This window comes from Planococcus citri, chromosome 4, assembly GCF_950023065.1.
Source record: "Planococcus citri chromosome 4, ihPlaCitr1.1, whole genome shotgun sequence".
NCBI classification, from domain to species: domain Eukaryota; kingdom Metazoa; phylum Arthropoda; class Insecta; order Hemiptera; family Pseudococcidae; genus Planococcus; species Planococcus citri.
This window is the reverse complement of record NC_088680.1, coordinates 15,465,656-15,479,107: the sequence shown is the minus strand read 5'-3', so window position 1 is coordinate 15,479,107 and position 13,452 is coordinate 15,465,656. Positions and strand designations below refer to the sequence as shown.

The window sequence follows — 13,452 nt, the reverse complement described above, 5'->3', positions numbered from 1 at the left end:
TATGAGTGAAAATAATGATGGAGCTTTTCTACATTCACGGAGAAAATGTTTCATAAATATTAAACATAATCTGCTTTCAAGTAAGTACTTGAAAACTATCAGTTATTCGCTGATTGCAATCGGATTTTTGCTTCGAGTCGATTGTTAGTCTAGCATTGTGAATACCTACATAACATGGATACTTAGTATCAAAACGATTTCAATCAAAAACGCTTCATTTTTGAAACTAGAGGAGAAGGTTCAAATATGGACCCCCTCTAGCTTTTACCGACTTTGCCGTGAAACGGAAAAGTAAGGTATTGTATTTGTCATGATGGTTGAGGATTTGGGTGGGGGTGGGTTTTCTTGACGTTTTGGAGTGTGCTGATCACGATAAGACATATGGCGCAAAACGAGATAAGTTTACATATATATTTATCTATATGGAACTTGCTTACTATCCGAGACCCGGTACATCGTACTGACGATCCGAGGCCCGCGTCTTTGACACTTAGAAAAATTTTAAAGAGCGCCTGGTAAATTCGTTCGCGCATGCGCCTTGCTAGCGGCTATCAAGCCAGGTCTAGAGCCGTTGGTGCGATCTCTAAAGAGTGATTTATACAGGAATGACGCGAGTATGAAGTTTCTGCGTGGGGTGAAGTAAGGTAAGCTGTATATACTGTAGATATGATACCTACTTTGTGAGTCCCAGACAAAAATTTGTCTATAGCATCCCTGAAGTGTGTACATCATGAAAATATAGTTTTTAATAGGAAAACGTTCCGAGACCCGCTAACGGGCCTCGGAACGTCGCGTCGGGTCTCGGATAGTCGATGTCACTTCCAGAAACGGGCCTGTATAAGCTGTAGCAAGCCTGTATTTATATATTTATTTATTTATATATTTATTTATATATCAATTTATGTATAAATTTGTGTCACGCTGAACTCAAAAGCTCCGAACTTTAAGTCGAAACTGATGATGGCAAAATATTGCTTTGATACTGAACTAGAGAAATTTTTAATTTGGTCGAAATCGATTCAGCCGTTTACGAGATATGAACGTTTAAGTGTGTTTCAACGTTATGGATAAGCAGAAATTTGTGTAAACCCTTATATCTCGCAAACGGCTCACCCCCAACAAACAGATGGGGTGGTTATGGTGTGTAGGATGCAGATCGGTGCGCCGGAGGTCGGGTGTTCGAATCCCGCGCGAGTCAAGAGGAGAAAATTTTTTATTGATTTTTTTGTTAATTTTTTTGTTAATTTTATCCGTCCAAAATTTTTTTGCCATAAAAAAACAAAATTTTTCAAAAATTTCTAGTGTAATTTTTGTTTTAACAAAAAACATTAAGTTTTTGGTAAATAGCCAGTAAATTTTGATAATTTAATTTTGTTTTTTTTTTTGTTAATTAATAGTAGATAATTTTTAGTAAATAAAATGATTAGATATTTTTGGTGAATTACTCGTAATTAAAGTTGGTCGAAAATTTTGGTAAATTGCTTGGGTAATTTTTGGTAAATTGGTAAAAACCTTTGGCAGTAAATTACTGGGGTGATTAAAATTCGGTAAAAAATTGGTAAATTAGTGAGGAAATGTCTGGTAAATTACTGAGGTGAATGTTGGTAAATTACTGAGGTGAATGTTGGTAAATTGCTGGGGTAATTTTTGGTAAAATTGAAAAAGTCGGTAAAATTGGTAAATTATTGGGTAATGTCTGGTAAATTACTGAGGTAAATGTTAGTAAATTGCTGAGGTAAATTTTGGTAAATTGGTAAATTTTGGTAAATTGATAAATTTTGGTAAATTGGTAAACTTTGGTAAATCGGTAAACTTTGGTAAATCCGTAAATTTGAGTAAATCCGTAAATTTGGGTAAATTGGTAAATTTTGGTAAATTGGTAAATTTCAGTAAATTGGTAAATTTCGGTAAATTGGTAAATTTCCGTAAATTGGTAAATTGGTAAATTTCGGTAAATTGGTAAATTTTGGTAAATTGGTAAATTTCGGTAAATTGGTAAATTTCAGTAAATTGGTAAATTTTGGTAAATTGGTAAATTTCGGTAAATTGGTAAATTTCGGTAAATTGGTAAATTTTGGTAAATTGGTAAATTTCAGTAAATTGGTAAATTTTGGTAAATAGCTAAATTTTGGTAAATTGGTAAATTTTGGTAAATCTGTAAATTTCGGTAAATTTATTTATTTTCCTGTATAACAGAGCAAAGTCGGTTAATCTTGCCTACTGCGCAAGATGTTTTTTAGCTTTAAAGGGTAGAAAAAATTATCAAAATTTTTTTTCAAATATACCACTCAAAAGGCCAAAGACTCTAGTATATTGTGTAATTTTTTTTTTGTTGTTGAAAACTCACGGAGAAATTTGAAATTTAGAAAAGTGACATAAAGTGGTACAAATATGGACTCGGGTACAAATATGGACCTTCTCAAAAAATGAATAAATATTTCAGAAAATTGTACAAAAATTCATTTAAAGATGTTTTTCGATGCTTTGGACTTGTCTTCTTTTCTCTGTATTCTGAAAACCATTGAATCAACATTAGATGAAAAAAAATTTAGGGGTTCATATTAATATCCATGCAAAAAATTGGCTAATTTTGTGAAAAATGAAAAAATCATGGTCCCATCATATTAAATATGGACCCCTAAATTTTATACCCATGCAAAAAATCGGTTCAGTTTATGAAAAATGAAAAATATTATGAAAACCAGTTAAAGTGAAGACAAATATGAAAATATATTTTGAAAGTACACATTGTAAGCTACTTACTTCGCTAATAATTTTTTTTCCAAACGTTATTTGAAGTTGATGAATTACCGAATGAAAAACTTGTAAAATTTTCCATTGGGAAGAAAATAATGCGCAAAAAAATGAGAGACACCCAAGTTTGCATGGATCCAAAATAAGTACTTGGATCATCAATACTACACTACTAGTATAATTTTTAGTACCCAGCATGACCATAGCGCTAGTAGTTGTACACTAAACCATGGGTGGTCCATATTTGTACCTGGGTCCATAATTGTACCTTCTCCTCTACGCCCAAGGAAGAAAATGGCGAATAAGCATACCCCCTGTTATGGCGCTTTGGCCCCTTGAGCTACGTATATTTGTCTGGCCTGGTTTTTTTTTAGGTTTTCAAAGATGCATGAATTTGAATTTCGACTCACTTGAGAGTCCTTTAACCCTCATACCAGACCTTCCAAAATTCAAAAAAATAGGAAAATTTGAGCGACCTGCAGTTTATTGGGTTTCAGAAAAAGTGATTTTGAATTTTGAATCCTATTTTGATACGAGCTCATTAAGCCTCATACTAGACTCCCAAAATTGGAAAAAAATTGGGAAATTTGTGTGACCTATGGTTCGTTTTCAGAGTTGCTGAATTCGAATTTTGAATCAGTTTTTAATGGGAGATTTTTAAACCCTTTATTAGGTTCCAAAATCCAACAATTTTGAAAATTTTTACGAGCTCCCTTCTCGCCCCAGCTCTATACCGAACCCGAAAAATTCGTGTGACCTTTGGTTTGTTGGGTTTTCATGCTGATTTTGAATTTTGACTCGCTTTTTCGATAGGGATGAGCCCTCTAAACCCTTCACAAGGTCTTTAAACCTCAACATTCACACACCTGTGCCCTCATAACAGAGCTTCACCCCCCCAGGGGTGTCAACCTCCATAGTAACTTGCCATTGAATCGTTCATTTGTATTTTTCCTGTCGAAGAGTGAACATACCTCTCGTGTACATACATACATGGGAGTAAGCAAACTTTCACATTTTCTTTTGTAACATTAATATTTTCGGTATAAATTTTTCAATGCTGACGAGCGATGTTTCTAAACAACCAGAAAAAATTTCTAATCGATAAGAAAATTCGAAAGAGAATTTATAGTAACACACAAAACTCATCACCAAATCTTATTTTTCGATTTTTGGTCAATTTTTTTTGAAAATTTAAATCTAGGCGACAAAATAAGTCAAAATTTGATAAAAGTGAGCTAATAAGAGCTGAAATTTGGTTTACAATCTATCTTCGACCTACCAAATCAATTGGCGTGTAGGTATTTCAAGCTATTATGGAGCCTGCGGCTGATTTTTGGATTTCCCAGTTTTGAAAACCTACTTATTATCAACGAAATAAAAATCATATTTATCTTTTCAGAACTAGGGAATGCAATCAAACGCAAGGAGTCTCCAAAATAGGTCGGATCATCGTCAATAGATTCGAGAGATAGGTGATAGAAAATATCTTGGAAAAGAAATCAAATTGTGGCTTTTTACCTCATTTTCTCAATTTCAACAAATTTTTATTGTTTTTCGTGGAAAATGCTCCAAAAAGTAAGGACTTTTTTCTTCAAATGTCAACTTGTCAAGAATGGAATTTAGCACCCGAAATTTTGGCCAGTTGATAAATTGATGTGTTTTTTTGGATTCTCATTCTTTGTCTTTCTTCTAGTTCCTCGTAAATGTAAAAATTGAAGGTGTCATGGCCCTTAAAAAATTACATACTAATATTCACTAGAAATCCTGATATTGCGCATAGAAGGAATAAAAAAGAGGCGAACGCTACAGATTTCGAGTTCGAAGAGAGTCTTTTTAAATGAAGTAAGTCCATTCGAATGGGCCATTCAAACCTTAATTTTCATCATCATTTTTTCGATTCAACTTACAAAGGAGGTCTCCCAACAGTTGAAAAATGGTTTAGCCGGACAAAGCTGAATAGAAAAATTATACAAAAATACATCATCAGACAAAATTAACATGCTAAAATAAAAATTTAATTTTTTGATGAATTTTCAAAAATCTTTGGGCAAAAAATATTTTAAAAAAATTCAATGAACCGACCTAGGAAGATGAAACTTGGTAGGTATATTTCTTATTTTCCTCTCCCTCTCTTTATCGATTAAAAGCAGCTTCCAACCGTTTTTTGAGCAAATCTAGAGCACATAGCAAATTTTTAAAAGCAGCCAGCAGGCACATATTTTTATAAAACTTGCTCAATGGACTAGGAAAGCTACGTAAAACTTAGGGCCATATCACAGGACGTTACTTATGCTTACAATTTTGCTTGAGACTTCGAGAGGTCCGTTCATAAACTTCGCATAAAATTTAATATGTAAACAAATCACAAATTCGCCAACAGAATTAAATTTTTCACACAAAATGTCGAAAATTGGTCCTACGATGTCTCAAGCAAAATTGTAAGTATAAGTAACGTCCTGTGATATGGCCTTTACTTTATACATACCCTAATTTCACTTACTGAGTCAATTCGAATGTGGTTTCAAGACCTATTGGAGCCTCTAACAATATTCTAAAAGTTCAAAAAAAATGATGTTTTGAAAATCTGGAATTTTCAAAATATGGCTAAAGGCTCTAGAACCGTTGGAAACTGCCTGCAGTCGATTCAGCATGCTGAAATTAGGGTGGAAAATAAATTTTTGCTGCTCACCTTCATTGGGTGAAATTTTGTGAAAATTTGAATTTTCAAAAATCGGCAGGAGCCTCCAGAATGGCTCAAAATGGTTTGAAATCGTTTCCAATCGTTTGTGGGGGTCAAAAATATGATTCATGCCAAATTTATGCTTTCTAGGTCAATTTTGTGAAATTTTCTTGTTTTTTTTTAAATTTTTGACCAAAATTTCATTTTAAAAAATTTACCAAAAATCGAAAAAATTGACACATGAAGTTTTGATTGGTGATATATTTTTGCATGCTGTTTTGATTCATCTTTCAGTCGATTGGGATACCTAATTCTCTTGATAACGTAATTTTAATGTGTGAAATTCCAAAAAATCAAAAAGTCAATATGATACATAAATATGTAGATATGCATCTTAATGAGTGAAAATTATGGAGCTTTTCTACTTTAACGGAGAAAATGTTTCATAAATATTAAACATTTACTGCTTTCAAGTAAGTACTTAAAAACTATCAGTTATTCGCTGATTGCAACCAGATTTTTGCTTCGAGTTGATTGTTGGTCTTGCATTGTGAATACCTTTACCTACCTACATCATCATTAACTAGACCACACAATATGAATAGTATCACAATGATTTCATTCAAAAAAGCTTCATTTTTGAAACAATAATCTTTTTCAAAATTTTGATAGGTAACATCCGAATGATATTTAATTCAGATGTTCATCTATCAGTTATTCGCTGATTGCAAGCAGATTTTTGCTTCGAGTCGATTTCTAGTCTTGCATTTTGAACACCTTTACCTACGTCATTACTAAACTAGACTACCTACATAATATAGGTAGTATCAAAATAATTTCATACTAAAAACTTTTATTTTTGAAACAATAATTTTTTTTCTAAATTTTGATTATGGCGCCGCCGCATGATCTTCAATTTAGATATTCATTTTGAAAAAAAATCATCTTTAGATCAAATTGAAATGCTCATGGCTAAGATTCGGAGGGCCAGAATAGAAAACTAGATTGAAATTCGGACTTGCAACCCCCAAAAACCTAACAAACGATATGTCACACAGTATAATAATATTTTTTTCACTTTCTAGACTAAGTTGAAACGCTCACGATGAGAATTCGATACCACAAGCACCTTCTGACGTAAGCAAGACAAACGAAATTCCGATTTCTCACAAATCTCTAACAATTTTTCAAACTCACCCACGCATTCAACACGTACACGTTCATCGACCTCCAACTCGTGTAAAATTTCCCTTTCTGTCTTCATCGCGAGTAAATTTCATTGTCGAATTTCGCGAGCTTCGGGAAAAATAATCGTTTTACGATCTACGACCGACGAAGCGCGATAAATTATTATCACGCAGTATAGAGAATATGGTCTGGTTGAGCGAAGCTGTGCTGTGAGCCGAACCGAGCCGCCGATCCAAAAACGATACGAGCGACGTAAGACGACTATCTTGTTTTTAAATTTCCCTCAGGAATATTTTACCATCAGAATTCGCCGCGTATACCGTTTAAAGTTAATTTAAAGCTTCATTGTTCGAGAACGCCTCATCTCACTCCTCGTATTGGCCAAAAACATTCCTTCCTTTGAAAAAGGTGAAAGTTTTAAGGAAAGGGAGGGGAGAGGGGGAAAAGAAAAAAGTGTCTGAAATTCGATTAGAGACGCGAGGAGCGAAATATTAATCATTACTTTGTACATGATTACATCAAATATATAGGTTGGTACACGACGAGCGACTTTCATACGAGTATAAATAAAGGTAGGTACATAGATAGGTATGAAGTGAACAAACCTTGTATCCGAGATACGCCAAGAGAAGAGTTTCACTTAAACTAATAACAGCCAAAATAAACTGTAAGAACCAAAGCTCAAGAGGACGGTTCACCCATATGATAGCGTCCCAATTAATTCTAGGATTTTCTTGAAATTCTTCCTCCGTCAGATTGTGCGATACCAGGAACTCCGTCTTGTCCCCGACAGTGCAATTGTAACTACGAATTTCACAATGTGAGAAAATAACGAATGTAGGTTTGCATTAATCATAGCTACCTATAACTAATGAAATAACGTTTCTTTTTTATCCTCCAATTCATACGCATTTCTTCAACCTCTATTTACTCCTCGTCACATTCAACGTGTTTTTTAAATTTAACCAAGGAATAAAAACCCACTGATTCATTTTTGTAACACCCTACGCTTCAAAAAAAAAAGCTCCGACACGTCAACAAACAATACCAATCTCGCATTCTTTGAAATTATTTTCTATACGTGTCGAACTAACTGAATTACCAGTTCTAAAAAAAAAAAACAACTCCGAAAAACGCGTAAAATTCCTCGTGGGAAATTTACACGTAGATAACCATCTTATATGCAAAGTTATTCCTCCCCCTTTAGCACCTCGTACCACAGCTTAGCTTCTTTGGTATAGAGAAAAAGTACCACTTGCAAGACGTAGGTACATTCAATTCTTTCCATCATTTTGTTTCGAATAAAAATACGACTATGTTATACTCACCAAGTAGCGAAGGTCGGATTTGTATCTGTTATTACTCTTAAAATATACAGGAAGCATGTTAAAAGTTTGAAAAATAAATTCGCTATACGTATTCTTAAACCTGAAACAGATAAATACGAAATTCGAAATTATTATCGAGAAATATTCGAATATAAAATTCGAAATTAATTTAGGTTAAATTATCGAACTTGCAGAGCTCATAAAAATTAAAGAGAGACGATTTGTCACACAACATTTTTACAATTTGGCGAACATTTTTTTTTCAAAATTGGAGAAGGGTGTTGGAAGAGTACCGAGGGGTTGTCTCCAGAAAATGAACAGATATTTGAATTGATCACCTTTGAATACCTACCTGACAAACGAGACGTCACACGATATTTTGTACATAATATGTATATTACCGACTTGTAATACATCTTGACCCTTTTTAAAGACATTTATGGTAAGCTATTATTCAAACTCAGAGCATTCAAATTGATACTAATCAAATACGTCACACCGTGATTAAAATTTGATTAAAATTGTGGTGAAAATGAAGGAGCCCTCGAGCCCCTAAGGGTTGTGAGATCCCATTTTAAGCCTTGAATAGATTAAAAAAATAAATAAAAAAATATTTCATAACATTTTCTTCAATGGCAGCTTTCAACTCATTGTGGCTTGTGTTGATTTCGAAAAATTGAGCCATAGTTTTGTACGTACATTGTGAAAGTTCAGTCTTGAGTTTTCAAAATTTTGATTATAGATTTTAAATCTCCTAATTATACCTAATCCTTGAAAAGTTGAAAACCCTACGACCAGAGTTTCCCAAAATTCAACAAATCTCGAAATCTGAGCCTATGAAGTTGAGTAGATCTCTGTAGCAGTAAATCAAGTTGCTTCAAACAGTACTGGATACTTCAGGTTATAATGTGTAGATACAATACGTATAATGTAGAGTCAACATTCGGATCAAATTCTGAATCAACAGTATTAACTATACAGAAATTGTGCATGTTTCATCAAGATTGACCGAAGATCTCAATCAATTTTACACCAACCGAATACAACCGACTTGGCATCGATCATCAGCAATCAAGCCAAAATGTGGTTGAAGAAATACTAAGAACGTTTTCTGACAACATTTCACCAGTAAGTAGATTTTTACCTTTCAACACACAACATGATCCATGCAACATTTAAAATGAACAAAATGTTGACCATCAACGCAACAAAATTTTCATCATCAATGAGACAAGATGTTGATCATCGACCATCAACACAATGGAATGTTGACCATCAACAATCCAACGTAACAGAACGTTGATCATCAACACAACCAGATGTTAATCATCGATTATTCAACACTCCTTCCACAAAATGTCTATTACCAACATCCAATCACCAAAACTATAACCTTCAACATTCCTATGTACCACAAAACACTGATCATCAATATTCCGTCAACAAAATGTCAGTCATAAACATTTCATAAATAAAGTGTCGATCATCAACATTTCATAAACAAAGTGTCGATCATCAACATTTCATAAGCAATGTGTCGATTATCAACATTTCATAAACAAAGTGTTGATAGTCAACATCTCACCAACAAAATGTTGATCATCAACAATATGTTTCCTGTTGCAAAAAATGTTGATTGTTAAAGTTCTTTCTCCAGATAATCAACAGGGGAAATGTTGATCAACATTTCATGGCAACATAGGTACTGTAAAAAATTTGAAATTTCGAATCAACATCATGTTGAGAATCAAAATTATCTCAATAAAACAAAACCAATTTTGTTTCCTAAACAATCAACCCATTGATAAAACATTGTCAATCATCATATTGGTAATCAACATTTTGCAACAAAACCAACTTTATTCCTTTTAATAATAGTCAACTGATGTATGCAAAGTGTCAATTCAACAAACTATTAATCCACAATTTTCTGTAAACAGAATAACCTTTTTTTTCATTAGATGCTAGTGCTACTGATCAGACAAAAATAACAAATCAATAACACATCGCTGCCAATGCTGCCATTCCTGCAACACATGAATAGGATAATACATAATTTTGTTCAATCCCAATCTGTACCAGAAATAATTGTCTGTTCCAGTGATCGGAGACTACTTAATTGCAAGGGGGTTTCTGCTTTCTGCTTTTTTACTTGTTCATTGATTGAAATCAGTGCATGAAAAATGGCTGATTTTCTCTTGAAATGAAATTAAATTACACGAAAATAAAATAAAAAGATGAGGAATGAATAATGTTAATATTTTCAAGTTTGTACTTTTAGTTGATAACCGCTCTTTTATCGATAAAGTACAAGCCCACAGAAGATTGAGAGCAGCATTTAGTTTTCAATTCAAGATGTAATTTTAGTATCAACTAGATTGTTGAAAATTCGTATCAATGTTTTCTCAACAACACTGCATTTTCTCATTGTAATAATATAAATCAACCAATGCAACATCGAAACTCAGATTTTCACGTTTCAACACACAACATGATCAATGCAACATTTAAAATGAACAAAATGTGGACCACAACGCAAGAAAATGTTTATCATCAATGAGACAAGCCCACTAACAATCCAACACAACAAAACGTTGATTATCAACGCGACAAGATCGACAAGATTGACAAAATGTTGATAAACAAAATCCAATCAGCCAAACTGAGACATTCAACATTCCTACGATGATTATCAACATTCCATCAGCAAAATGTTTACCATCAACATGCCACCAACAAAACATTGATCATCAACAAAATGTTGATCATCAACATTTCATCAACAGAATGTTGATTTTTCAACATTTTATCAAAAAGTGTTAACCATCAACATTCCACCAACAAAACACTGATTATCAACAATCTATCACCAAAATGTTGATCATCAATATTCCATTAACAAAATGTTGACCATCAATATTCCATCAACGAAATGTTGATAATTAATATTCCATCAACAAAATGTAGGTCATCAACATTCCATCAACTAACTATTGATCATCAACATTCTTTCTCTAGATCAACATCATGTTGATGATCAAAATTCTGTCAACAAAACAAAATCCACTTAAAAATCTAATTTCCAAATTTTACCTATCGATTGAGGCTAAGTGACTAATTGCAGGAGGTTTTCTGCTTTCTGCTGTTTTACTTGTTCATTGATTGAAATCATTGCCTGAAAGATGTCTGATTTTTCCTTAAAATGAAATTCAATTTCACGTAAATAAGTAATAGATATAAAAAGATGGCAAATAAATACTATTAATATTTTCAAGTTTGTACATCTTTTTGTTGATAGCCGTTCTCTTACTGATGATGATTGAGAGCAGTGTTCAGTTTTGAGTCCAAGATGTAAAAATTTTAGCATCATTTATCACAGCTAATACATGATCGTTGAAAATTCACATCAATGTTTTATCAACAAAACCAAATTTTCTCATTGTAATAATACGTAAATCAACCAATGCAACATCTGAAATCAACACTATGATCGCCAACATTCTGTGAATCAAGTTGATGTTTTTTCTTCAACATAAACCAATGCAATATTTCAAATCTACAAGTTGATGGTCAACGTTTCTCAGCAACATTTCGTCAACAAAGTGAACATGTACTTCACTTTTTATCAATCTGCACAACAATTCATATAGCAAAATATGCTGAACTGTACAATTCTCATGAATATTTAGGTACCTACTCAATAAAATCCACATCTTCACCTATTACAATATGTAAGTACCTATTAATAAAAACGATGCAACATTTCAAATCAATGAGTTGATAGTCAACATTTCACTCAACATTTTGTCAACAATGTTTATACTTGTCACAACGAACAAGAAGTTTGTATTTTTTTGCCTTTTTTTGGTCATATTCAACACAACGAAATGTTGACCACCAACAATCCAACATAGAAAAACGTTGATCATCAACACTACCAGATGTTGATCATTGATTTTCCAACACTCCCTCAACAAAATGTTGATTAACAACATTCAATCAGCAAAACAATAAACTACACATCTATTCGTGACATATTCTGACAACTTTTTGCAAAAAGTAAGTAAGTAGATTTTTACCTTTCAACACACAACATGATCCATGAAACATTTAAAATGAACAAAATGTTGACCCATCAACTCAAAAAAACGTTCATCATCAATGAGACAAGATGTCGCGATCATCGACCATCAACACAAGAAAATGTTGACCACCAACAATCCAACATAACAAAACGTTGATCATCAACACTACCAGATGTTGATCATTGATTTTTCAACACTCCCGCAACAAAATATCGATTAACAACATTCAATCAGCAAAACTATAACCTTCAACATTTTTTACCACAAAATGTTGATCATCAACGTTCCATCAACTAAATGTTGATCTTCAACATTTTATAAATAAATTATTCACCATCAACATTTTATAAACAGAATGTTGATCGTCAACACTGCATCAACAAAATCTTGATCATCAACATGTTGCTTCCCGTTGCAAAAAAACATTAAGTATTGAAATTTTTTCTCAAGATAATCAAGGGTGAAATGTTGATCAACATTTCTTGGAAACATACTGTAAAAATTTCAAATTTCAGATCAACATCATCACTGTTGAGAATCAAAATTCTGTCAACAAAACATAATTCATTAACAAAGCCAATTTTTCCTCTATACAATCAACCTATTGATAAAACATTGCCAATCAACATATTGAATATTGATGATTAACATTTTGAAGAAAAATTCAATCAACAAAACCAACTTCATTACTTTTAATAATACTCAACTGTTGTTCGCAATGTGTAAAATTCAACAAACCATTGATCGACAACTTTCTGTAAACAGAATAGTAACATTTTTTTTCATGATATGCAACTGATCAAACAAATAAATTCAAATCAACAACACATTTTTGCTAGGTATTCCTTCAACGCTTGAATAGGATGATAAGTTATACAATCGGAAATTTCTAAACCGCTAATGACAATGACGCTAACGTTATAAGTCTGTATGAGTGATGGGAGACTAATTGCAAGGGGTTTTCTGCTTTCTGCTTTTTTATTTGTTTATTAATTAAGGTATAGAAATTATTGCATGAAAGATGTCCGATTTTTTCTTAAAATTAAATTAGATAACACGAAAATAAAATAAAAAGATGACAATGGCGAATCAATATTAATATTTTTAGGTTTGCACTTTTCCTCAACAGCCTTTCTTTTACTGATGAAGCACAAGCCCAAAGAAGCTTGAGAGCAGCGTTCAGTTTCGAGTTCAAGATGTGAAAATTTTAGCATCAATTATCACAGCTAATATGTACTTACACGATCGTTGAAAATTCGCAACAATGTTTTATCAACAAAACTAAATTTTCCCATTGTAACAATTAATCAACCAATGCAACATCGACAACTTTTCGCCAAAAGAAAGCAATATTTTTACGTTTCAACACACAACATGATCAATGCAACATTTACAATAAAAATGTTGACCATTCAAT

General features: G+C 32.7%; 1 protein-coding gene across 1 annotated transcript in view; it reads right to left on the bottom strand.

The window, feature by feature from the left end:
• SLO2 (slowpoke 2) overlaps positions 1-13,452 on the bottom strand; it is a 461,098-nt gene that overhangs the window by 39,806 nt on the left and 407,840 nt on the right. The window contains 2 exon segments of the mRNA XM_065361503.1: positions 7,228-7,426; positions 7,951-8,050. Of these exon segments, the coding sequence (XP_065217575.1) occupies positions 7,228-7,426; positions 7,951-8,050 (299 nt within the window).